This window comes from Talpa occidentalis, unplaced genomic scaffold, assembly GCF_014898055.3.
Source record: "Talpa occidentalis isolate TD23 unplaced genomic scaffold, MPIMG_talOcc4v2.1, whole genome shotgun sequence".
Taxonomy (NCBI): Eukaryota; Metazoa; Chordata; class Mammalia; order Eulipotyphla; family Talpidae; genus Talpa; species Talpa occidentalis.
In genome coordinates, this window is record NW_026555331.1 from 120,142,039 (window position 1) to 120,168,735 (window position 26,697).

The window sequence follows — 26,697 nt, forward strand, 5'->3', positions numbered from 1 at the left end:
AAGGCTGCAACATTTTACATACCTACCAGCAGAAGCAAGCTCCAATTTTGCAATCCTCATTAACACTTACTACATGTCTCCTTTTTTACACATTAAAAATAAATTCAGTTTTTTAAATTAAAACATATTAAGTTCACACGTAGTCTAAATAAAGCATTCAAAATTCAGTGTGATCCCTGTTGAAAACATAGTGTACAGGCATTCAAGAAGCAACCTTGTTCATTTGATTTAAAAATCTAAGAGTTGTCCATCCCATAGTTTTCAAGAATGAACCTAATTACTTAGTAAATGTATATATACCACCATTTTATGACCCTCAGTAGTGAACTATATTTTTTCATATATTTATGAAGATTTATTTATTTCAACCACCTCAATTATTTTGATTTCTACCTATTTGCATTATGAAGATATATAGGGATTTTCATAAACTACCAGTTTTTGTCCCTTAGCGAATAATTGATAACACTATTTAAAATTCATTAATTACCGTGAGTTGGGATTGTAGTCTAACTTTTTGCAATCAATTGCAGTCACCAATGGCATAATATATTGCACCAGGTTACTTTCAACTCTCCACATTTGTGTCTCGCACATTGTAGATCGGAAAAAAGTAGCTGCTAATGTAACAGGGTGGTCCCCGGGAAAGGGGGAGGTTCCCTGCCCCACCCAAGGGAGGGTGGAGCTGAGCAGGGAGAGGAGAAGCTGCAGGAGAGACTGAGGAAGGAAGCAGGATGGAGCCAGAAGGAGGAGGTACATGGAGCCTAGAGACACGTGAAGAAACTGCGCTTGTCTTTTGGTCGTGGACTGGGTGACACAGATGTGGGTGAGACCCGTGGGGAGGTGACAATGGCCGCTTTTATCTTGATTTTTCTCTTTTCCTTCCGGGCTTGTCTGGTTGTTTCTGACCCTTTGCTGTGGGTCCCCACTGGAAGATGCTTCAGACCTGTGGCAGGCTTTGAGGTCTTGCTCTGGGCCAATCCTGCTTGGGTGGACTTTTACCCACGAGGAGACGGGTAACTTTGGGTGCCTGATTTAGAAACTAGATTCTTTGCCTTTCCTGTATTGTTTCCTAATTCTATTAAAGTTCCTTCCCATTAAAGTCTCAAGTTTTATGTTAATGTGGCGGATGGCAGAACCCATTTAGAATAGGCAGGTTTGCAGGGTTTGGGCTGCCCCTCTCCCTGCCCTGTAGCACTAATACAGGGTCTCTCAGCACCACGCCCAGGTCAGTCCCTCCCAGGAGCTAGCTGCCCGTCCTTTGAGGACTGTCATTCCCATCGCGACCACAAGGTGGGGCCCGCCCTTCTCTCCGGGCCCTCAGGTCAGGGACCCGGAAGCACATCCTCCCCTCACGCCCGAGCGGGGATGGCGGCCGTGGCGGCTGCAGCCAGAGCCCTTCTGTTGCCGGCGGCGCGGCGGCGCCAGCTCTGGGGTATCCCCGAGAGGCTTCTGGCCCGAGGCGCGGCCGGGCGGGTGAGTTTCCCTTCACTTGGCTGGGCCCGGGCCGGGCTTTTCCCCGCGGGACCTCGCGCCTCGGCCCTGAGTCACGGGCCCGGGCGGCCTGGGCCGGCGGCGGCCGACAACCCCGCGCGACCTGCGGCGGACGCACGGGATGGCCCCGGGCACTGGCCTCGCCCCCGCAGCACCGAGGAGTCGGTGTTGATCAAGTCTGCGTGCTCAGCGCAGTTGCAAGTTGGGGGCCATTAAGAAGTGAACTGGTTGGGCCTCCCCTGGTGGCGCAGCGGTTGAGCGCTGGGCTGCGAAGCTGCCCGTGGCCTCTGCAGCATCGGTTCGATCCCCGGCCACCAGGCGAGGTCCCCACATGGCACGGCAGACCTCTGCAGCCGCGCCCGCTGCTCCCCTCAGCAGTGTACTTCGGTCCTTCTGCCTCTTGTGCTCTCTGCTCTGGCTCCGGTGAGTTCTCTCACCCTCCTGCGCTTCTGACTGTACCCAGTGCTTGTATAAATAAATAAATAAACTAAAAAAAAAAAAAAGTGAAATGGTTGCGGGTTCTGCTTTGCCTGAGACTGGGTGTCTTTATTCTCGGCTGGGCATTTCGCGAAATCCTGGGGCACCCAAAGGAAAATTTTGTCTGTGCCGTTTTTCTCACGAGCGAGCCTCTAACCTTCCCCAAGCCCTGGGACTTGGCCGGCTGTAGGAGAGGCGAGAAGCTGCGGAAACGCACGCCAGAGTGTGTCGTCGGCAACTCTGCCGGCCTTCTGAGCGTCCAGGTCCAAACTTGTTGCTTTTCTTGAAGCAGCTAAAGCATAAAAGTCATTTCTATGTTGTGTATAGATATTCTTACGTACTTTCTCAGCCCTCCCCCCTTGCTTCCCCATAATGAATATTAAGATTTCGAGGAGATTGAACTACCACCTCTAGATAGTAACTTCATTTTCCCCAAGGGCAGGGCGTGTTTTGGGCTTCAGCAGGTGGTTAGGGAAGCTCCGTGGGCCAGGCCAGGGGCTCCTAATGGAACAGAAGTTGAGGGAGGAGTATTTGATAGTCTTTTTGAGATAGATTTTGTTTTTTAATCAACGTTTAATGTCAGAATAGTGATGTGTTTTGCTTCTTCTCTTCCACCCTTCTATTCCTGGCTAGTCATTACATCTTGGGCGGAACAGATTGAGAAGTACACAGGCTGCTACAGAAGTTGTTCTGAACGTTCCAGAAACACGAGTAACTTGCTTGGAGAATGGGCTCAGAGTGGCCTCTGAAGACTCTGGGCTCTCAACATGCACGGTAGGTGATTCAGTTGTTGATTTTCAGGCTCAGCTTTTAAGTTGGCTGGTGGTTGAAAAATAGGGGCTGTTATTTTGCCTTATCAGGTGACTCAGTTGTGACCCTTCTTCCAGTGAGTCTTCCTTGCCAGTTGCAGGTGCTCCCTGTGTGTCTACATCTGGTTCTTGTTACCTGTTATTAGTTGATGATAATGAAAGGGGTATATTTGCTGGGCTACTCAGCAGGATGTTTTTATATCTCATTTGATCTTTAAAATAGTTCTTTGTAGTACACACATCAGACCAATTTTACAGTTGAGAAACAGGTTCAGAGAAGTTAAAAGATTTTATCCAGGGTGAGGTAGCTTATACATGAAGAACCAGGATCTGAACCTACATTTTTCTGGCAATATCTGGTATTCTTTTTGCTATAGTTGTTAATTTATTATAGTAACAAGTTGCGCTAAGATTCTGAGTCCTCAGGGAAGCTGGAAAGTAGATAGTACCACTTGGCAGTACCCTGATGACAAAAATTTCAAAGGAATATGTCGTTAATCCACTCAGTCAAAAAAAACTTTACTGTTAAAACTGGAAAGCATTTGTCAGAAAAAGGGAGGAAATTATCCTTTTCTCTCTTTCCACTGCCAAAAAAGAAAACGATTGTTCCTTGATTGCTTTAAGGTTGGACTTTGGATTGATGCTGGAAGTCGCTATGAAAATGAGAAGAATAATGGAACAGCTCACTTTCTGGAGCACATGGCTTTCAAGGCAAGTTTTAAGATTTATTTTTTTTTTCAGCTATTTTAAGCATTTTATTGAAATTTCAACATTAGTAAATCTGAAAGGCGAACAGAAGCTCCAATATGTCCAGTCCCCAGCTTCATCAGTTATTAACATTCTGCCAATGACATCAACTCATTTTAACAATAGAAAGCAAATCTTGAATATAGTCACAATTTTTTTGTTTTGTGATTTCTGAATGCATTTTTTTTTTTAAGATTTATTTATTTATGCATACAAGAGCTGGGTTATAGGCCAGTGGTGTGGGGGATGAAATGACCCATCAGAGACAGAGTGGGGAACAGAACAGGCAGATTGACTGAAGTACACTGCTGAGGGGAGCAGTGGGCAAAGCAGGAGAGGTCTGCTGTGCCATGTGGGTTTCTCCCTGGCCGGCTGGGGATCGAACTCGTGCTGCAGAGGCTGTGGATTGCTTCATATTGCGGTGCTTAACCCCTTGCACCACCAGGGAGCCCTCTGAATGCATTTTGATTTAAACATATTGACTTTAAATCAGTTATTTTACTGCTAGTCATTATGAAATTATACAAATGTTCAGTGTTTCCAGGATTAGAATTTCTGTTCTCAGATTTAGTAAATCTATGCCTATGTATTTCCTGGCTACCTATATAGCCCAGGTTTGTAAGTATTTTACAATTCAGATTACTCAAAATCTGTTCCAGGAAAACAAAATGTTACCATCCAATGTTCAGAACTATGCTGTAAAATTAAGTTTGAAAATATGTAATAGTTTATACAATCCAACTGCATATTGTAATGATGTTGAGCTTAAAATACAGATATATACAGTATATACAATGACATTTTTTCCCCCTTCCACCAAGCCATGCATGGCCATACCCTATCTGCCCCCCTCCTTCATTCCATCTACCCATCTCCCTATGCCCTCTGGTAACCATTTTCTTTTTTTCAGAGTTCAAGTTTCATTTCTTCTATTGTATTTGTAATGCTTTTTGGGTGTTTATATTTTGCAGGTAAGTAAAACCATCTGAAATCTATCACTTTTTGACTGATTTCACTCAGCATAATCACCTTAGGGTTCATCCATTTTGTCCTGAATGCCACAGGTTCATCCTTTTTCACAGCTGCATAATATTCCATTGAGGATATATGCTCCAAAGTTTCTCTATCCATTCACCTGTTGAAGAGTACTTGGTTTGGTTCTGTGAACTGGCAATTGTGAACAGCGCTACTATGTACATAGTGTAGATAAATCTTTTTGTATTAGAGTTTTCATGTTATTTGTATAACGAATAAAGGTATTGCTGGGTCATATGGAATTTCCATTTTTATTTTCTTGAGAAATCTCCATACAGTTTTCCACTGGTACCAGTTTGCATTCCTACCAACAGTGGATGAGTTTCTTTTTCACCACCACCTTACCAACATACATTTTATTGGTCAGCTTTCTAGTTTTGACTTTCTCTTGACCTTTTGTTTGTTTTTTCTATAGTCCACATATAAGTGAGACCATCCGATATTTATCTTTTTCCTTCTAACTTATTTAGGCTAGCAAAATCTCTTCCACCTCCATCCATGTTACCACAGATGGCATAATGTCTTTTTTTCATCACTGAGTAATATTCCATGGTGTAGATACACCACAGCTTTTTGATCCATTTGTCTACTTTGGGGTACTTGGAATGTTTCTATCTCTTACTGTAAATAGTGCTGCAATAAACATAGGAGTGCAGGTTTCCTTTCAAATGAGTGGTTTTTGGTCCTTTGGGTAGATTCCTAGGTATGGAATCGCTGGATAATTTCTTAGATCCATAAAATGCAATTTCTTTAAGAGGTGGTAGCACAAAATTTCAGTGTAAGGCAAGGAGAACTACTTAAATTTATAGCATGGTTTATTTTTATTTTTTATTTTTTTTAATCCAGGATTATCTGAAAAATTGATAATAGCTCTATGAAGGTGAAACAAAGCTTTTCTATTGTGATATCAGCGTCATCTGGATGTATATCACTATTTCTGAAGCCTGATGTACTTTAGAAACCTGATTTGACTCCTTGCATGGAACTGATATAAGCTTATATTCTCTTGGTTCTTTGTCTGAAATGTTTACAATAGATAAGATGTAAAGGAAAAGTGTAACACTTTTTATCATCTCTTATTTCAGGGCACCAAAAAGAGATCCCAGTTAGATCTGGAACTTGAGATTGAAAACATGGGTGCTCATCTCAATGCCTATACTTCCAGAGAGCAGACTGTATATTATGCCAAAGCATTCTCTAAAGATTTGCCGAGAGGTACTGTTATTATTTATACCACAGATACGTAATTTTCATGAGGATTCAGAAGTAATTTAGTACTGTTTTATGTTGTGAAGAGTAACCCCTAGAAATGTGAAAAAGGAAACAATCTCTGGTTGAGGGAGCATCTTACTGTTTCCTTAAATACAACAAATGCTATCAAATGTTTCTAGGCCTAAGACACATGCAAATCAAGGACTCAGCACTTGATTTGAATGTACTACTTCCAGAGCCATACCTATGTAGTGAAACATTTTAATTGTTGTTATTCCATGTTTGATACAAACCTCTTGGTACTAAGCAAAATAAACAAATGTTCGCTTACAAGGTTGTTGATGATTTTATTTATTTATTTATTTAAGATTTATTTATTTATACAAGCACTGGGTACAGTCCGAAGCGTGGGAGGGTGAGAGAATTCACCAGAGCCAGAGCAGGGAGCAGAACAGGCAGAAGGACCGAAGTACACTGCTGAGGGGAGCAGCGGGCTGCAGGAGAGGTCTGCGCACCATGTGGGACCCTCACCTGGTGGCCAGGGATCGAACCGGCGCTGCAGAGGCTACTGGCAGCTTTGCAACCCAGCGCTCAACCGCTGCGCCACGGGGGAGGCCCTAATGATTCTTTTTATAGCAGTAAAATTAGGTCTTTGAGGGTTTCATCAGTTTTTCCCAAGGGTCATTTTAAATCCCTTTCATGGTTATATGTATCTCTTTTGGGGGTGCCTATTCTTTAGTTACTAACTACTCCAGTTCTGTTAGATCATTATTTATCAGAGACTTTGCTAATGATAAGAATCTAGCCAACAATGACCAAAAGGGAGGGGGAATAAGCACTGGGATTAAATTAAGTGGGGAAGTATATTTGAGAGAACACATTCTATTATAAGTTCACTGGGATTCACTGGGGGCATATGTAGGTTTCGATGATTCTGGCTTCTTTATGTAGCAGCATCACTGCAATGGGAACTTGTTTAGTAAATACTTGAGCATTGTAGACTCTTACCCAAACCTAGTTGTTCTAATGTTTTCTAAATGTCATACAGAACAGTGCATTCATATGTAGATTTCTGTGGCTTTTTTTTTTGGGGGGTGGGGGTGGTGGAGATAGTCTTATAAGGCAAATTTAGAAATTTTCCCCCAAGCCCTTCCATACCACAGGGGTTCACATTTTACATTTTTTATTTTAATATTGTCCTTTTAGGTATGTTGAATGTATAGAAAATTTGTTTCTTCTCAGTTTAATCATTTAGTCAATATTGAATCATGGTCAGTATCGTGGTTTTTTAATGCTTGTTTGACATATCTCAATGGTGAAAATTAAGTCTTACTGTTTCTTCTCGTGTTTTATTTTCAAAAGCTGTAGAAATTCTTGCTGATATAATACAGAACAGCACATTGGGAGAGGCAGAGATTGAACGTGAACGTGGAGTAATCCTTAGAGAGATGCAGGAAGTTGAAACCAATTTACAAGAAGTTGTTTTTGATTATCTTCATGCAACAGCTTATCAAAATACTGCACTTGGACGGACAATTTTGGGACCAACTGAAAATATCAAGTAAGTATTATATAATCTGATTTTTGGGGAAAAAATTTGTGAGTTATAAAAACACATTCAAAAAGGGCCTCCCCTGGTGGCACAGCGGTTGAGCGCTGGGTTGCAAAGCTGCCTGCAGCCTCTGCAGTCCCAGTTCAATCCCCGGCCACCAGCGAGGGTCCCACAAGGCTTGCAGGCCTCTCCTGCCGCCTGCTGCTCCCCTTAGCAGTGTACTTCGGTCCTTCTACCTGTTCTGCTCCCCGCTCTGGCTCTGGTGAATTCTCTCACCCTCCTGCGCTTCTGACTGTACCCAGTGCTTGTATAAATAAATAAATAAATAAATAAATAAATAAATAAATCTTAAAAAAAAAAAAAAAACACATTCAAAAAGTGTGTTTCAGGAAGTATTCCTCTTCCTCTGATATTCCTCTTCCTCTGATAACCTGAACTTATAGTTACATTTTAACCACAGGTATCTGGACTTACAACTACTACTGGATGGCATCAAAATTTTTTTCTTGATAGATATAAAAAAGATGACTTGATACTTGTTTATATCCCATTTCTGATTGCATATAACATTAGAATACCTTTAAGATCCAATTTAATTTCAGATGTGTGTTTGTATACATTTTTTTTGTTTTGCCTCAAAAAGTAACATTTTCAAAGAAAAAAAGTGACAAGGTGTCCATTCCTTCGCTCCCTTTGATTTCAGGTATATTATGTGAAGAACTAGGCTTTATTTCCTTTTAATACTGCTTTTCTCTATTTACAGGTCAATAAATCGTAAGGACTTAGTGGACTATATAACCACACATTATAAGGGACCAAGAATAGTGCTTGCTGCTGCTGGAGGTTAGTTCTTTCCTACAGCTATTTTAGACAATTAGAGTGATGGCCTTATTGGTTTGGTCCTGTTGGGAGATGTCCTATGATTTTCATCAACAGAGAAAATTGTAAGGTAAATGCCATGTAAGGGGAATGTGGTGCACTGGAACTAGATTTTTCCTTTTCTCTTTGTAGATTTTTTCAAATAAACTTCTCTATTTGAAAAACTTAAGAACTTTCCAATACGTAAGAGTACATCTTAGTGGAATTACAAGAAAAGGACCACTGACTCAAGTGGAAGATAGTGACTCTTGGAAGATAGTATTTACAGTTTGGGGATAAACTCTTGAGACTTTAAATTATTTCTTGAGAACCAGTGTCATCTTTTGTCCAGTATGGCTATGTCAAAGTTCATTCTTCTTTCATTCACTCAGTAGATAAAATAATTACAGAGAGGGAAAAATACATAGGAGTCAGGAGAATGTTTAGTGGGAATCTTAATGTGCAAGTAGCATAAGGTAAGATGCTGTTGTTTACAAGGCACATCATCATTCATGTACCAATAGTACCAAATGTTCGTCTAAGGCCATTAAGTGGTGTATGAAACCAGTTATCAAAGAAAGTTCCATCAGATTCTGCTGGCTATCCAGATTCTGAATTTAGGCAAACAGTACATTTTATTGGTTTCACTTTGGTTTATCTTTCTCTTTTTAGAGTAAAGTGAGTGTTCTTTTCTGTAGATTTAATTTTTCTTCACTTAGAAAGGACAATAAATTAAAATGCTAGTTGTCTTTGATAAACTGCTAATTACCTGGAAGTAACAATGAAAATGAGACTTAAGTATCTCAAGTATTGTATATTACATAATAAACATTTATTGTAGGTCAAGCTAAATTGTTACCTTTGTATGGCAGGCAGTGCAGTCTGAAATTCTCTTGAGTAATTGATGTGGCTAGTGCTGACTCGGGATTCAGTATTTGAAATTGCCTTGGAAATGAGAAGACTTGGTTAGAGGGTGCATCAACAACCAAGCTGTCTGGGACAGCTTTGCCATTGTTGGATGGCATGTGGAAACATAGGTTGTACTGTATTTTTCCTGAATTCATTTTGACATTGCTGAAGTTGGGATAGCTTAGTTAATAGCCTTAGATGAACATTTTGTTACTATTGGTACATAAATGATGATGTGCCTTCTAAACAACAGCATCTTAAAAATTCAGTGAAATAGGCCAGACCTAACTTTATTTATTTATATTTTTTTAAAGGCAGATTCCTCCTGCCTTTGGATAGGGTTAAGTAGAGGTGGTATTAAGAGCAAAAACTGAGTATCTGGAATATCTAGCCAGGACTATAGGTAAAGATAATAAAAGCAGGAGCAGTTGTCAGGTGCTAAGAACTATGTGCACGTTCATGGTTTTTTACTCTGTTTATCATCTTTGTATCACCAAAACTACTGTTTTGTTGCCCTTGGATTGCTTTCCAAGGTGGCTCTCTTTCTTAGTGATTCTGAAAACAATGTACAGTCATTCACTGGCTTGTTTGATAGCATAGATTTGTTTTAGAAAATACTGGTGTATATTGTGTTTATTGTGAAAATACTAGTGGAATATTTCATTTAAAGGAATCTGTGGCCATATTTTTGAAAGCACTTGCACTGCCTACATTTGTTTTTTAAGTTTATACTTAAGAATTCTTTACTGATTAAATCTGCTTGGTTCTTGTATTTGCATAGTAAGGGGTATATAATGCCTACGTTTTGGATGACAAATAGTGATGGATTTCTTCAGAAATTTAGATTATTTTGTTTCTAAGTTCTGATAGCACGCTAAATAAATTTATATAAGTATAAATTTCCAGTTTTCTTTAAATGAGATGGAGAACATTCATATTCTTTTCTACTTAAAAAGTAACATTAAAAAAATGGACCTTTTTTTGCTAGTTTGCATTCTAGGATTTTTGTAACTTAATTTTTTGTATGGAAGGTGGCATTTTTAAAGCTGTCTTACTATCATTAGCTGTGAACGCAATTTGTTGACAAAACTGAAGATTCGCTCTACATGAGAAAGCTTTGCTACCAAAAGCCTTTTAACACCAAGAAAATAAGTCGTGTGAGCTTACCCTTAAAATAGTTCTAGTGAGTGCAAATTATGTCATTTACATCACATATATATATACACCACCTGGAACTTACTGTGAATAAAGTATTTGCCTATTTTAGATTGTACTACTGTTACTAGATAAATACGAAAATATTTTCCTTCATTTTAGGAGTTTCCCATGATGAACTGCTTGAATTAGCAAAGTTTCATTTTGGTGACACTTTGTCCGCACAAAAAGGAGAAATACCAGCTCTGCCTCCCTGCAAATTCACAGGAAGTGAGGTAGAGCAAGCCACCTAAGCTAGAAATAGTCCTTTGGGTTTCTTATATTTATGGTTTATACAAAATGTACATGTCTAACAAGGGTAAACTGGAAGAAATTAAAACAGAAACTTGGGAAAGGATGGACTTGTTTCTTAACATTCTTTCCTATTCCAGATTAGTTGACCACCTATTTTTCTTAAGGAAGCAAGATTTTAAGAGCATTGTTATAATTTGGTCTTTCTGTGCTTTTTCTTTGGCACTCTGCCCATCTCATGCTGTAAGTTATAAAAGTAATTTCATTTCAAAAATCCCAAATTTTGATTTTTGACTTCCAGTTTACTCTTGGCTGAGTTTGGCCCACAGTGCATTTCTGGGGAATACCTGTTAGAGGAAGATCTTGAAGACAGTCTGCTACCTCAGTAGCTTTAAGCCTTATGTGGGCGGATGGTCTCCTTAGGGATGATGCTCAAAGTAGTATCTGCAAAGAGGTCTAATGTTGGCGGTTGCATAGAACTGTAATATTGGCAGTATTGAAATAAGCCTATTGTGTCAATATTAGCTTAAATTAAGATAGAAAAATTCAGGTTGATAAACACAAAAGATATATTTCTACCAGTGAAATAATGTAAAACCTTTTGGACCAGTAACTGTCTAGTGGCTATGACTATAGTATTCCATTGGAGATCTTTCAGTGAAATTTTTCTAGATTAGATTGTGCAACATAATGAGACCTGCTAAGTTTAAAACCAGTCATGGTGAACATTTTATCTTTGCAATTAATAGGATTGATGAATTTGTTTCTTATTAAACATGTTATATAGCGATCATCTTTACTGGGGTTTTGTTCTTTTTATCTTACTAGATTCGATTGCGGGATGACAAGATGCCTTTGTCTCACATTGCAATAGCTGTTGAAGCTGTTGGTTGGGCACATCCAGATACTATCTGCCTTATGGTTGCAAACACACTGATTGGCAACTGGGATCGTTCTTTTGGGGGAGGAATGGTAAGTGATGTTAAATATAATGGAAATCTAACTTTGATTTTTAAAATATAAACTGATTTTGGGTTGCTTCCTGAGCCAAAGAAAAGTAATTTCCTTTGCCATGAAGTTTGTTAGTGGATTAATAGGAATGATAAAATTAGTTAATAGTAGTATATCACTACCAGTATACTAATTTTAATAATTGTACTGAGGTTAATATCCTTGTTTTTCAGAAGTACACACTAAAAAGTACAGAACATCAAAAAATATACTTAAAAAGAATGATATAGCAAATATGGTAAAATAACAGGGATTTTTGGATAATGTGAATTTATCCAAAGGAACTTTTTTTGTACTATTTTTGTAATTTCTGTTAGTCTGAATTCTTTTCAAACAGTTTGAAAGGACAATGTACTTTGTACTTAGTACATTGACAAAATACATTTCTTATAAGTATGTTAGGATTCACATGCAATATAATTTCAAACTTTTAAGTGTACACAGCCAAGAGCCCTACACATTGGATTGATTATAGAAATGTAATTGTTTTAAAAGTAGGTGCAGTGACTGTGTTAATTACAGATTATTTTTACATCATGCATTTCTTTGGCGATGCATTGGCCAGTGAGATAAAGGTAAAATTCATTGAGTCTAAGAATTTCACTTAATATTGAGATGTGACTGGAGAAAACTCAGGACATTAACTTTTTGCCAGTTGTCTCATTTTGCTTACTGATAATTGAGCATGCATGCCTACATTTCTCTAAGACAGTCTTTTTTCTTACAGAGTTTATCTAGCAAGCTGGCTCAGTTCACCTGTCATGGCAACCTCTGCCACAGCTTCCAGTCTTTTAATACTTCCTACACTGATACAGGATTATGGGGGATCTATATGGTTTGTGAACCAGCCACTATTGCAGACATGGTACATATTGTTCAAAAAGAATGGTAAGAAAATATCTTAAATCTTGTATACAATTCATATTTCAGACTAGTTTCCTCTTTACACTGATGGTATTAGCATTTAGTTGAGAACTAGACTAAGTAGTAGCAGTGGTTGACATTTTTAAAGATCATATACTTTAAGTGGATTACCTCGAAAGATCCTAAAGTTTAAAATATTTAAATGTCAACTAGAAGCTTAGAAAAAAATCTCAGCTGTCTGGCTTGGAAAGAACAGTGTTAACGAAAAATGTGATGTTGCCATTGTTAAAGAAAAATATGTTCTAATCAACTAGTATTTTAAGGCAGAAAGGCACACAGCTTCTTAAAACACTATTAAGCTCTGTCTAGTTCCATACCACCACCATTCTTAAATAGTGTCTTCTAAATCAGTTCACAGGGGGATATAATTTAATTAGGTTTAAGTTAGAATCAACTGGATTCTTTTGAAAAGCTCACTATGACCCACGGACCTGTCCCCACAGACAGGCATTTATGAAGTCTCAAAATGACCATTTCACAAAACATGGTCACCTTATGTTTATATTGAACCTCTGTTTCTAATTACTTCATTTTTGAAAAATTGACAGCACCAGGAAAGTAATCAGTAATATGTTAGTTGTGTTTAGTTCTTGAAATCATTAGTAATTCCAGCTTTTTACTAAGCGAAAACCATACTCATGTGTATGTTGTGGCATAATATATATCGTGTCATAACTGATAAACACCTGACTTTTTCATCTTTCCAAATGGCTTTTTAGGATGCGACTTTGTACAAGTGTCACTGAAAGTGAAGTTGCACGAGCCAAAAATCTTCTGAAAACAAACATGTTGTTGCAACTTGATGGTAAGAATAAATAGTTCTATTGTCATATATAGTTAACCCTTGAACAATACTGGAGTTAACAATACTGTGCAGTAGAAAATCCTTGTGCAACTTAGGACTCCATAAAAACCACTGTTGTTCCTTAGCATGGGGGTGGGGAAGGTTGGTTTCAGGACTGCTCCCCTTCACCACCAAAATTTAAGAGTACTCAAGTCCCTTAAAGCAGCACTCTGTACCTGCAGGTTCCGCATTTGAGGATTCAATTGATATCCAGTTGGTTGAAACTCAGAATGTGGAACCTGCGGATAGAAAGAAATCCACAAGTGGACCAGTGCTGTTCAAACTCATGTTCAAGTGTCAACTGTATTTGATTTATATTCTGATACTTAATTTTTCCTTCTCTTTACATAGGTTCAACTCCAATATGTGAAGATATTGGTAGGCAAATGTTATGTTATAATAGAAGAATTCCCATCCCTGAGCTTGAAGCAAGAATTGATGTAAGTAGTACTTAAATTTGTTAGATCCTGTGTAAAATGGTCCTTAAAACAAAAGCAGAAAATACAGGTAGTAAATCCTGCTTTAGCTCTAAAAAAAAGTTGCAGTTATAGAATTAGCCTTTACAACAAAACTCTATTTGCTAGTTTCCTCTCCATTTCAGGCTGTAAATGCTGAGACAATTCAAGAAGTGTGTACCAAATATATTTATGATAAGAGTCCAGCTATTGCTGCTGTTGGTAAGCTTGGCTCTTTTTCTGTTATGCAGTAAGTTGGCTAAGTACTTTAAATTCCATTTTAACTTTTCTTCCTCTTAAATCCTTAGGTCCCATTGAACGGCTACCAGATTTTAACCAGATTTGCAGTAACATGCGCTGGCTTCGTGATTAAAAATGATCCTAATTAAAATATTTTGAACATATAACAGAGACTTTAAAAATTAATTTGAATCAAGTACTGTCAAACTTTCAAAGGATTAAGACTATACCACAGTGAATAGCACACTTTCAAATTACCACCATAAGTATAATTTTAAGAATGAAAATTGTACAGTATTTTCAGTTTTATTATAAAAATGCACACACAACAAAGATTGTCATAAGTCATTTCTTGGCTCTACTTGCATTTAGCACTTGCTCTTGAGCAGCTTTCTTTGCTTTTACCATCTCCACAAGTTCCTAGGAAAGAAGGTTTTAAGAAACTCAGAATTTGCATACAAAACATACACCTTTATGCCAAATGCTAGCAATATAACAGTTCAAATTGGATAAAAGACAAGGGAAGAGGTAAATTTCATTGCCAGAGCTAAAAAAGCGCTAAAGTTAGTCATTTCTTTGTAATATTGCCCACACAACTATTGTATTGAAATAAGCTCAAAAGTGTAATGTAGATATGGAATCTATACCATAAAAATAATGTAAAAATGTAAAACCTTATAGCGCTTCATGCAGTCCTTCTTTGTCCTGCCAGGCACTGCTTCTGCTATTTTTTCCCATCTTTCCGGTGTATTTACTGGGTATGTTTTCAAGGCTTGTTCCAAAAGCTTCTGTTCTTCTGTTGTCCAAGGGGTGAAATCTGTGCATGGACCTGTAAGAAAAATTCTAATTTGAAAAATATCCTAATTGATAGAAAATTTTCATTGAGTACCATCTTACTAGAAGATCTCTCGGTGTGCAGATATCTTGATAAAATTCAAATCTGTGATGTGTCACTTTAAACAAACTTTTAGAGATGAGACACATAAACCTATTAAATAGTGAGAAAATTTAAGCACAATAATATACTTGACTTTATTATTGGTCTCTTACAACCTAACATTGTATTCACTAGCCTTCAAGAAAAAAATCAGATTTGAATTTATTAAAATTGTACCATTAGGTTAAAAAATACAATCACAAGTCATTAAAAACTTCTGACTTTAGAAAACGTGCATCTGGATTAGACCCTGGAAACATTCTTGTTTTACTGGAGAAAATAATGTAGCAAAATTAAGCCAAGTGCCCAAGGTTTCAGTGCTGGAGGCATTTTTACCACATCCTGTAAAATTGTGACATTTCATACATGTCTCACAAAACATTTCCCACTTTGTGGGAAAATGAAAATATTAAATGGCTAAAAAACTGACGTATGTATGGATGATGGGCAGTTCAGTAGAACTTACCTGATACAAAGTGAAGTCTAGAAACCTAAGTTATTTCCTAATTAGAAACACAGTGAAAAGTTACAAACAAACCTACTCAAAATAAGGCAGAGAACTTACATTTGAAAGCAGATTAGAAGCATTTTTGAAGTCCGCTTTTAAGATTCCAGCAAGCACTTGAAAGTCCCTTTTAACACCATAGTTTGGATTCATTTCTTGTTTCAATACCAAAGTTAGTGAAATATGTAAATTCCTATGTGAAATTACATTTCAAAGCAAATGGTGTAATCTTGCTGTTTACGGTGCAGCTGGAGAGGGGCCTGCCCATTATACCCATAATGGGGACAAAGGCATCATGGCCACATTCCATGCTGCCGTCACTCCTGCCCTCACAGGGACGCCATTTCTCCTCAAAAACTGGCCACCTGCACAACCATCAGTGTCTGCCTCCAACGTACAAACAGGTCCCAAAGAAGGGCCCAGAACAGTGTGTGAATACCTGAATGTTGTATTTTTTATGGTAGGGTGTAAGGGAGCAAAAAGAGAATAAACAAATCCCTGTAGCACCCTCTGCAGGGTGTTCTGAAACTGCCACAATCATCTGGTTAAGAAAATAAAGCTCAGCCTGGAAAAAAAAAGTCACCCTTGATATTTGCAACCACAGAGTGATTTCCTCTCTCTAGAATATTATGTCTCTCCTAATCTTTAAACTGAAAATCGCAACTAGAAAGAAACAATGTCACATGCTAAAAATGCACACATGAACAAAAATTTAAACTATACCCATCTACATAGTACGTGTGTGTACTTGATCCACTGAATGGATTTCATGTCCCACTCATGGGTAATGATATGCAGTTTGGAAAACATTGATCTAGAGTAATCAAGACAATGTTAGCATCCTAACATTTTTTAATTTCAGAAGAATATTCCTCTATGTTCAAATCTGTTTATGTACTATCCAGATTCCTCAAATGTGAACATTCTACCATATTTGGCTTCTTCTTTTTCTATACATGCAGATATACTTTGTTCTGAATCATGTAATGTACACATGATGATGCCCCTTTACTCTGAAATGCTTTTCCTTAAATAGCACATTTTCTTACATAATTATCTTTTTCAAAATCAGGAAATTAACCTTGATAAAATGTTATTACCTAGACTACAGACCTTACTTGAATCACATTAAGTCCCAATATCCATTAACTGCTTTGTAGACTGGTACACAGCCCCTCTGTAATTGCATCTGAAATGTAAGAACTACAATTCTCAGTGGTGTCAGCTGAAGTAAATTGATGAATTTCCTGAAAACACACCCTTTACATCCATTCATCCTCAACATAACCTTAGCCTTAGGGCTTACATATCTTTACACATGTGGATACACAGCATTTTTTACTTTAGAAAAAACAAAATTTATATTACCTTCAAATCGTTCTGAAGGTGTTGCATTGTCTGCTTGAGGTACCACTCCGTGTTCTTTTTTAAATTTATCAAAAGCCTTTTTGTTTATGTCATCTTTTTGATGAGGGTCTAAGAAATTAAAAAATTTTAATTTATTACAGATCAGTTCACTCATTTATTAAATTGCATAATTATTTTTAAAATAGGTATTTAGAGTAACAACAAAGCTATTTTGCAAAACTCACCAAGTTTTTGAAGACTCTTGGCTTTGCCAATAACATCTTTGGCAGTTCTCTTAACTCCAGAAGAAGAATGTATGTTCATGTAATTAGCAATAACTTCCCATCTAGAGCAATCAATAGAATAAATTGAGGGGAAAAAAGCCCAAACAAAACCCAGAATGACCCTTACATTTTTACTGCAGAAAGATTAGTTTTTCTCCAGAATCAGTTTTAAATTGGTGTCTAATTCTTAATATTGCCTAGACTATAGCTTTTGCTTTTCATACATTTTAATCAACAATTTATAATCAGAATAAATTTGTATAAAATCTTAGAGGTTGTGCATGCAAATCAAATCACACAGTTGTGTGTAATGCCATGTGGACACACTTATGGAGATAAACTCTAAATTGTTCTCTATAAAATAGCGGGGATTGATCTCTGGCTTCTTTGAGTTCTAAACTAGCAGTAAGTTAAGGTTTGAGTTGGGAAGCAACAAAGGAGGACTGGATTGTGAAAGAGAAACCGGAACACAAAACCTAGTCCTAAGGACAACTGGTGATGGAATGAGACAACATGATGGTGAAGATTTATGTCATGATCTTAAATTTCCTTAGGCACCAATGAAGTACTTTGCTGTGTGTATGTGTTGGTGTAAATGGTAAGACTAGCGGGTTCAAAATGACCTTGCTTTTCAACATTCCCCACAGAGGTTAATGAAAGGCAGTCTGTCTAGACTCATCTCTGAAAGTTTGTGCTATAACCAGTTTTACTATTTGGATGCATGTCTGCATTATCCCCAGGCTCTAGGAAGTGTCAAAGAGAAGTTTCATTAAAACCATTACCTTGAATTTGTTCCAGCAGGGAAGAGGTTCACAGCTTTAATTAGTAATTGCAGATCATCTTCTGACCAATTTTTACTGCCGTTTCCACCTCCACCAGTTGATTTCTCTGCATTCTTAGATGCTTGTCGCATACGTGCCTCAGCTTCCTCTTTCTCTTTTCTAATTTGTTCATTTATTTCTTCTATCTACAAATATCATAGATAAGTCAGGGACTTAAAGCATCTTGCTACTCTGCACTTCCTGTCTGCCTGGGGCTCTGTACTCACTACCATCCTGACAATGACCCTATACTCCTCCAAGGCCAACCCCTACACCAGCTCTTCCTCTTGCTATTTCTTCATTGGCTTCCAGGCTGCATAGCTTAGCTTGAGGAACCAAAAACCATCCAGTCTGCATTCCTGTCATGTTATATCTATTTGCCTTGGACACTATCTTGGAAGTCTGTAATTACTGGCTAATTCACCTATTAGGCCATTTCAAATCTAAGTTCATATCTGCCCTTTTAGCAGATAATCCCATTTATTCTGTTACAAAAACAAACAAAAAAACAGGTAAAGGCATAACAAAGTGGCCTCTGCTTTAAGTTCCACCCTTTACATCCTCCCTTCCAGTCACCTTCAAACATGCTCAAGTATAAAAATGAAAACCTTTTTACGTGACCTTATTGCTTCTGTCAGCTGCTCTCATTTGAAGTCACCTTTGACTCATTCATTTCTGCACTTCAATCTTTAGAACTAGACACCAAGTCCCAGAGATTCCAATAATACCCATCATTACTCTTATAGTCCAAATCCTTCCAGTGAAATTCTTATATCTAGTCACACCTATTTGAATGTCTCCTGCCCACAAGTGCCAGGTTAACAGACAATGGTACTAAAATATCTGTAGTAATAGAAACCAGCCTCTGCGATTTTAAACACAACAAAAATTGCTTAATTTGGTCCACTTTTCCTAACTAACTTCATCTCCCACATTTTTTCTCCAAAACTTTCTTCTACTACCTGTATTTTATAGTTTATGCTGTTCATTCTGACTCAAACTCTTCACTGTGCTTTTTTCCTGATAACTTAGACCTTGAATGGGCACATCCTGTCTAACCTACATTGTTTACTGTGTGCCCCCCACCTTTTGACCCTTAGGCCTTTTCTATTCAGCACTTCTGCGGTAGCAACAGCATTTCTCCAAACCACTTAGTTATAATGCCAGATACAGCAGTTACAAACAGGTGTTGCACTGAACTGAGTTTCGGGGCCTATTCCTCATCTGTAAAATAAAAGGTGTAGGCTAGACAGAACAAAGATGATACTTGGTTCTAAATGTTATTAGCCTTCAAAAATGTTCAAGGAGTGAAAGAAACTTTCTAATAATGATTTTGAAAACATGATTAATGTGCTAAACACCACAAATCAAACACTATATATGGTAGCAACCATTTTTTAAATATAAAACTAAGCAAAGGGGCCTGCCTTTTGGTGGCGTAGGGGGTTAAGACGCAACCTATAAAGCTATCCACAGCCACTGCAGCACAAGTTCGATTCCCGGCCAGGGAGCTACCCACATGGCGCAGCAGACCTCTCCTGACTTTCTTGCTGCTCCCCTCAGCAGTGTATTTCAGTCCATCTGCCTGTTTTGTTCCCCACTCTGTCTCTGGTGAATCCTCTCACCCCAGCCCCCACCACCACCTCTGGCCAGTATCCAGTTCTTGTATGTATAAATAAATAAATCTTTAAAATAAAAAAAAGCAAAGCACACTGGCAGATGCAAAGGGAAATAAGACACTCATTGCCCTTAGCATCTATCAGGCAAGGAAATACTGAGGTAAAAGTGATAAAAAGCAGAATTAAATGGCAGAGAGAGGGCCTCCCTGGTGGCGCAGGTGGTTGAGCGCAGTGCTGTGAAGCTGTCCGCAGCCTCTGCAGTGCCAGTTTGATCCCTGCCGGCTGCGGAGCAACCCACATGGCGGGGCAGACCTCTCCTCTCTCGCCCACTGCTCCCCTCAGCAGTGTATTTCAGTCAGTCTGCCTATTCTGTTCCCCGCTCTATCTCTGGTGAATCTTCTCACCCTCCACACATCTGGCCTGTACCCCGGTTCTTGTATTAAAAAATCTTAAAATAAATAAATAAATGGCAGAGAGAGAGAGAGAGAGAGAGAGGTAGATGTGACGTGTTCTTCCATTACCTGTTTTTCCAGAGCAGCTTTTCCTACTTCTTTTGTAGATGATGTGAGCGTTTCATTCAAGCACTGTAAGCTAATGGGAAAAAAAGGATGAAACTTTACCTAAAATCTAAGAGAAGACTTTAATCACAGTTGTATAGATATACCTTGCTAGTTCAAGCCGATCACAAAGTTTTTCCACTTCTTCCATCATTTTAACCCGTTCCGCCTCATTGTCAGAAAAGTGATTCCAAGTCTAGAAGCACAAACAAACATTTTCATCTATCTACTGATACTCAAGAAAAATACATCCATGAACATGATTACAATGCATGAATTTCTCAAGAGGTTCCTGAAGTGAACATGTGGCCTTACAATCAACACAACTGTACTGAGCACCCCCTACGAAGCTCTCTCAGCAGCTGGCAATAAAAAGGCACTATCAAGAGGGTAGGGAAGAAAGGTGCAAGTATGGAACACCTTGGATATTATAAGTCAGAATGATTCCTCAGAAAAGCACTTAAAGAGTCAAGAAATTCTGTATGATAAAATGTGTTAGACTATTCTTTCTAGTATATAATGAATCATACAATTTACTGGAATTTTTAAATGTGAAAGTAAAGTGTTCAGGAATAGAGGTATTAGCAAAATTCTGATGAATTCAACATCATGTTCAGAATGGAATATCATGATATATCTGTATGTCTAAGAACTGGAAAGTATTTCCCATGCTTCTTTGAACTGCTGTTGACACTCATGTCTCATGTTCCTCACTTCTTTCTTAAACCATGTAACCTGGCTCTAACTAAGGTTCCAATGCTTTTTTTTACTGCTGACACATTCGTATGCTTTCAAAAACTACTGATTTTCTACCTACCTGTCTGGGTCATTCCTTCTGAGGCTCCCCTTTTCCATCAGTACCTTGTAAGTATTGGTGTTTGACAGAGTCTTGTCCTCCGCCCTCCTCAATCTATGCCCTCTCCTTAGTGCACTCATTTACTCGCATGGTCTCCAGTGCCATTGAGTTGACTGTGGCATGACCATGATGATCTTGCTCTTGAACTCTAGACCCACATATCCAATCACCTACTGAGTATCTTTATTTAAGTAATGCAGGCACAACATGGCCTGAACTGACATGCTCAATCTCTTCCTCCTCCTTTGGTTTCTATTTTCTTTAATAATTCATGTCATCCACCCAGTATTTCCCCTATCTCTACTTTGGCTCAACCATAATACTTTTTCACCTGGGTTATAGCAAAAGACTCCTTACTGGTCTTGCTGGGTCTAGTCTTCTCAACAGCTTGACCAAAATCTCAAGATGAGATTTAAACTACCACAACACACAGTATCATACGAGATCTGGCTCTTCACTTCTTTAGCTGTTTCTGGCTCGTTAAACCTCAATTCTCTGGATCTTTAATGCCATACACATATTGCTTCACCTGGCTAAATCCCACTAGATCCAGAAAGCTGTCTCGGCTACCATCTCATACCAGGACTCAAAAGTATTTGAACTACCTGTTTGTCATTCTAATCATTAATCAGATTTCTGGAAAGCAAGGAATGTGTCATCATTACAGCCACAGCAATCATAACTGCTTGGCATATAGTTAAGTGCTAATCAGGTACACAGGAATAAATGAACTCACATATGAAGGAAGCAATAAAACAAACTTGCCAAATGCTAGAAATTTTACTGTCATTTATGCATCATCTCTAAGAACCTCCAAGCTTTCTATTTTCTAACTTGCTTTTTAAAGTGCTTTATTGAGAAGCTTGACCACCACCTCACACCATACACAAATCAACTCAAAATGGATTAAGAACTAGACATAAGACCTGAAACCATAAAATATATAGAAGGAAATATAGGCGAAACACTACGTGATTTGCACATCAAAGACATCTTTACAGACACATCACCAAAGCAGTGATAGTGAAGGCAAAGATAAACAGCTGGACTATATCAAATTAAAGAGCTTTTGCACAGCAAAAGAGACAATAACAAAAACAAAGAGAAACCCCACCAACTGGGAACATTTTTGCACCAACACTAATGATAAAGGACTGATCACAAAAATCTGCAAGAGCTGATGAGACTCAAAACAACAAAGAAAATAATCCAGTCAAAAAATGGGCAGAAGAGCTTAAAAGAAACTTCTCTGAGAGGAAATGCAACATGGCCAACAGGCTATGAAAAAATGTTCAACATCACTTGTCATCAGGGAAATGATGCAAATCAAAACTACCATGAGATACCATCTTACACCAGTGAGAATGGCACATATTAAAAAAACTAGCAACAACAAATGTTGGCGAGGGTGTGGAGAAAAAGGAACTCTTCTGCACTGTTGGTGGGAGTGCAAACTGGTCCAACCACTGTGGAAGCTGTATGGAGATTTCTGGACCTACTAAACATAGAGCTTCCATATGATCCAGCAATTCCACTCCTAGGTATTTACCAAAGGACACAGAAACATCAATTCCAAAGAACACCTGCACCCTATGTTTATAGCAGCACTGTTTACAATAGCTAAGCTTTGGAAACAACCCAAATGCCCAAAATAGATGACTGGATCAAGAAGATGTGGTACATATATCCATGGAATATTACTCAGCATTCAAAAAAGATAAACACATGCAATTTGCTGCAAATGGATGGCGCTGGAAGGGATCATGCTCAGCGAAATAAGCCAAAAGAAAAAGAAAATACCGGATGGTCTCACTCATAGCAGGAATCTAGAAAACTTAATAATGGACCAGGAAAATAAAAACTATAAGAAAGTGAAAATCAAATCACAAAAAACTATGAACCAGAGACACTTTTAGGGGGGCGGGGGCGGGAGGGGAGGGATTGGGGTCAGAATGGGGGGCGGCAAATTGTATGGGAATATAACAATAAAATTTATAAAAAAAAAAAAAAAAAAAAAAATAAAGTGCTTTATTGAATTTTCATTATATGCCAAATGTGCCAAATGCTACAGGTGAATGATTTCATTTTATCTTTACAACTCTATTAGTAGGTATTATTTCAGTTATTGTATAGGCAATGAAATTGAGGCACAAAGGGGTTAAGGTGAGTGTCTGAGGGCATCAGCTGCTAAGTGATAAGTGGAAAATGACTTCACACCCAGGCAGCTTGCCCTGAGGCCATGTTCACTTTGATATACTGGATCCTTCTCAAAACTGTGAGGTAAATTTAGGAAAAGCTTTCATTTTTTTCTATTTAGATTTTCCTTTTACCAGAAGCCTGAAAAGACAATGTGTACTAGTATTTTATTAAACTGCTTTCAAAGTCTGATTTAGGGCAGGTTATTTTTAATTATTAACTGAAAATTTTATTTTAACCAAATTTTAGGTTAAAATTTAGGATGGCCTGGGCCTCCCCAGTGGTGCAGTGGTTGAGTGCTGGGCTGCGAATCCGCAGTGACGGTTAGATCCTAGGCCGCCGGGCGAGGGTCCCACATGGCATGCAGACCTCTCCTGCTGCCTGCTGCTCCCCTCAGCAGTGTACTTCGTCAGTCTGCCTGTTCTGTTCCCCGCTCTAGCTCTGGTAAATTCTCTCGCCCTCCCGCGCTTCTGACTGTACCCAGTGCTTGTATAATTAAATAAATAAATCTTAAAAAAAAAAAAATATTTAGGATGGCCTGTAGTAGAATATGATGCCAGTGTCTAGTGTCTGGACATTAAGATGACAGATAATTTTTGTACGCAGTGTAAGCATGTACACACTTACTGAATCTCACTACCACAGCATAGTACAAAAGACTGTGGCAATCTCTACTATAGCCTAGAATTTTATTCACTCAATGCTATTTGATAAAAAACAATACTGGTCTTGACTTTACCAGTTTAAAATTACATTTTAAAACTCCTGGGCCTCCCCGGTGGTGCAGCGGTTGAGCGCTGGGTTGCGAAGCTCTCTGCAGCCTCTGCAGCGCCGGTTCGATCCCCGGCTGCTCTCCAGCCACCGGAGGAGGGTCCCATATGGCGCGCAGACCTCTCCTGCCGCCCGCTGCTCCCTCAGCAGTGTACTTGGTCCTTCTGCCTGCTCTGCTCTGCTCTGGTTCTGGTGAATTCTCTCACCCTCCCGCCCTACTGACTTACCCAGTGCTTGCATAAATAAATAAATAAATAAATAAATAATAAATAAATAAATAAATAATAAATAAATATTTTTTTTTTTAAATAAATAAATAAAAAAAAAACCTCCTGGGCAAAACTATATTTGAAAATTTTAGGGTTTCTGAGTTAATAATTTCTGGTCAGAATGATTTGAATGCACATTACCAATATTAAATGATAGGCCTTTATTTAGATAAAAATGGAAGTTTTTAGTTTCTTAAAAACCACCCAAATTTAACTTTGAAAAGAATTTGTTCTAAGATAAACGTTAACTTTACGCCATTAAAGAAGCAACCAGACAAAACCCAATTGTGACATTTTCTTAACAAATGATCCAGTTTTTCCAACAAATCAAGGACAACAGGGTGGGAGGAGATGGTGTGGTAGATGTTCTGTCACAAATACAATTAGGAGATACAACAATTGAAGCCACTGTATTGATCTTATTTAAGTCCTAATTTGAATAAATCAATTGTGGCTTGGAAATGTCAAAACCTATCAGTTGCATGCTGAAATACACATCTGTGAAAGTGTTGTGGGCCCAGCATGCTTCTAACACACTACTGTATGTGTCAACTTTTTAAAAAGTGAATTTAAGGGCTCCCCGGTGGCGCAGCGGTTGAGCACTGGGTTGCGAAGCTGCCCCCAGCTCTGCAGCGCCAGTTCGATCCCAGCTGCTCCGGCCACCGGAGGAGGTCTGCATGGCGCGCAGACCTCTCCTGCCGCCCGCTGCTCCTCAGCAGTGTGCTTCGGTCCTTCTGCCTGCTCTGCTCCGCTCTGGCTCTGGTAATTCTCTCACCCTCCCGTGCTTCTGACTGTACCCAGTGCTTGTATAAATAAATGAATAATAAATAAATAAATCTTTAAAAAAAAAAAAAAAGTGAATTTAAAAACATTTACACTTTGAGATAAAATGTATCCAAACAAGTTTAATTATACTTGCATAATATAAAAAGATATTTTTAGGCTTAATCAGCAGCTTGATTTATTTATCAAGTGTTTATTCAATCATAATCCAACATACCTTGCAGGAGTTTCGAAGTTTTTGTCTTTCTTTTTTAATGGCTTTTTTCTGAATATCTTTTTCCTTCTTTGCCAATAACGCCTGTTGTCTAACTTCCTCCTCTTCTTTTTCCTTTGCTAACCGAGCAGCTTCTAATTCAGCTTGTCTTTGCTTTAACAATGGTGAGTAAAATCATTCAGTAAGAAAAGTAGAATTTTTAAATTTGTCAGCTTATTCAAAAAAACCAACTATTTTAATATATTAAATTAGAAAAATAGGTGTTACATCAACCTACTTTAGACAAGATTAAGCTGAGAAAAGCAGCTGGGAAAATACTATATACATTTACTAGTAAAACAGACATATTGGAAACAAGCATAGTATTAAAGGAACGTAATATGAAGTCATGTTTTTGCTCAAGAATTTGCTGGTAAAGAAGACTCCTCTAACAATTGAAACAACCAGTCAGTATTCATTCATAGTAGCACCTGCTTCTATTTCCAGATAATAGTTTTTAAACTAAAAAGTTTTTTTTTTTTGCATAAAACCAGCATGTGCTTTTTAATAATTTTTCTTAAAAACTCCAGTTCCTGTTCTCCAAGGATATCCACTTCTTTACTTTAAAATTAAAGATTTAATGGACATTTAAAATCGAACTCCTACAAATGTCATCTTACTTTTTCTTTAGCTTCTTGTTCCTTCCGTTTTGCTTCTGCTTTTGCTTTCTTTTCTGCTTCTTTCTTGGCTTTTTCTTCTTCCTTAAATTTTTTTATCCTTGGATCACAGCTATATGCATTGTCTATCAGAAGAAAAGTTAATCTTTTGAATCTCTCACTTTTAAAGAACTTTCACAAAAACATCAATTATACTTACCAACTAAAGTTCTTATTCTGTTCATTTCTTCTTTTTTTCTCTGTGCTCTTGTTGCTCTGTTCTGTTTTTCAATCCATCTCCTCTCATCACGACTATAAAACAAAATATTGGAAAGCAAACTACTGCTTATAGATGATATGGCTAGAAAAAGCAATGATTTTTAACATTACATGTAAACAATAGAAGGCTAAAATGTTATTCCAATTCTAACATAAGTTAATGGATAATTCTAGTTAATATCAACTTTGGTTACTTTTTTTGGACATTCATGTCAAAAGAATTTTTCTCTAAATTTGATGCATAAGAAAAACTAAAGTAAATTTACGTTAAATAACCAGAAGAAAAATAATTTACTGAATTGAGCTTTTTGACAATTATAATCTTTGGCAATTTCTTAAGCATATCCCAACCAACTACTGATTTAGTGTAACTTTTCAGATGGGATCTCAAAATACTAAACAACTCATTTACCAAGGATACACAAAGAGAAAATATGAAAATACATGTAGTATATTTGTATATCATCAGTACCAAAGAACCAAATAAATACCTTTTTTTAATGAGTTACATACATACCATTCTGCTTTTTCTTTTTCTTCTTCATCTAAATAAGAAAATTCTCTCCAAGAATCAAAATTATACCTAATATAGACAGAAATAAAGCCAAAAC

The 26,697-nt window shown here is 37.9% G+C and overlaps 2 protein-coding genes across 4 annotated transcripts in view; one reads left to right on the forward strand and one right to left on the reverse strand.

Annotated features, from left to right (window-relative positions):
• The first annotated feature begins 1,338 nt into the window (after positions 1–1,338).
• On the forward strand, positions 1,339–16,240 carry PMPCB (peptidase, mitochondrial processing subunit beta). The gene is made up of 13 exons (XM_037511180.2): positions 1,339–1,476; positions 2,605–2,745; positions 3,405–3,491; positions 5,648–5,777; positions 7,137–7,335; positions 8,090–8,169; positions 10,411–10,523; positions 11,368–11,511; positions 12,278–12,438; positions 13,194–13,279; positions 13,670–13,758; positions 13,920–13,995; positions 14,082–16,240. The coding sequence occupies exons 1-13, from the start codon at positions 1,369–1,371 to the stop codon at positions 14,144–14,146; spliced, it is 1,479 nt and encodes a 492-aa protein (XP_037367077.1). The 5' UTR covers positions 1,339–1,368; the 3' UTR covers positions 14,147–16,240.
• The window catches only part of DNAJC2 (DnaJ heat shock protein family (Hsp40) member C2), a 32,997-nt gene continuing 14,709 nt past the window's right edge, over positions 8,410–26,697 (reverse strand). The window contains exons 7-20 of one of the 3 annotated variants that reach the window (XR_008550808.1): positions 26,604–26,669; positions 26,028–26,119; positions 25,832–25,953; positions 25,176–25,325; positions 20,191–20,279; positions 20,048–20,117; positions 17,869–18,053; positions 17,048–17,148; positions 16,824–16,931; positions 14,688–14,842; positions 13,495–14,433; positions 10,887–10,983; positions 9,044–9,129; positions 8,411–8,953 (exon numbers count right to left, since the gene is read on the reverse strand). Coding sequence is in view for 1 of the 3 variants with exons in the window: in XM_037511169.2 (XP_037367066.1) it covers positions 14,359–14,433; positions 14,688–14,842; positions 16,824–16,931; positions 17,048–17,148; positions 17,869–18,053; positions 20,048–20,117; positions 20,191–20,279; positions 25,176–25,325; positions 25,832–25,953; positions 26,028–26,119; positions 26,604–26,669 (1,213 nt within the window). In the remaining 2 variants the exon portion in view is untranslated. Of the gene's footprint in view, positions 9,130–10,886; positions 10,984–12,130; positions 14,434–14,687; positions 14,843–16,823; positions 16,932–17,047; positions 17,149–17,868; positions 18,054–20,047; positions 20,118–20,190; positions 20,280–25,175; positions 25,326–25,831; positions 25,954–26,027; positions 26,120–26,603; positions 26,670–26,697 lie in introns of those variants that run through there. The other 2 variants (XR_008550807.1, XM_037511169.2) reach the window with 2 other exon arrangements.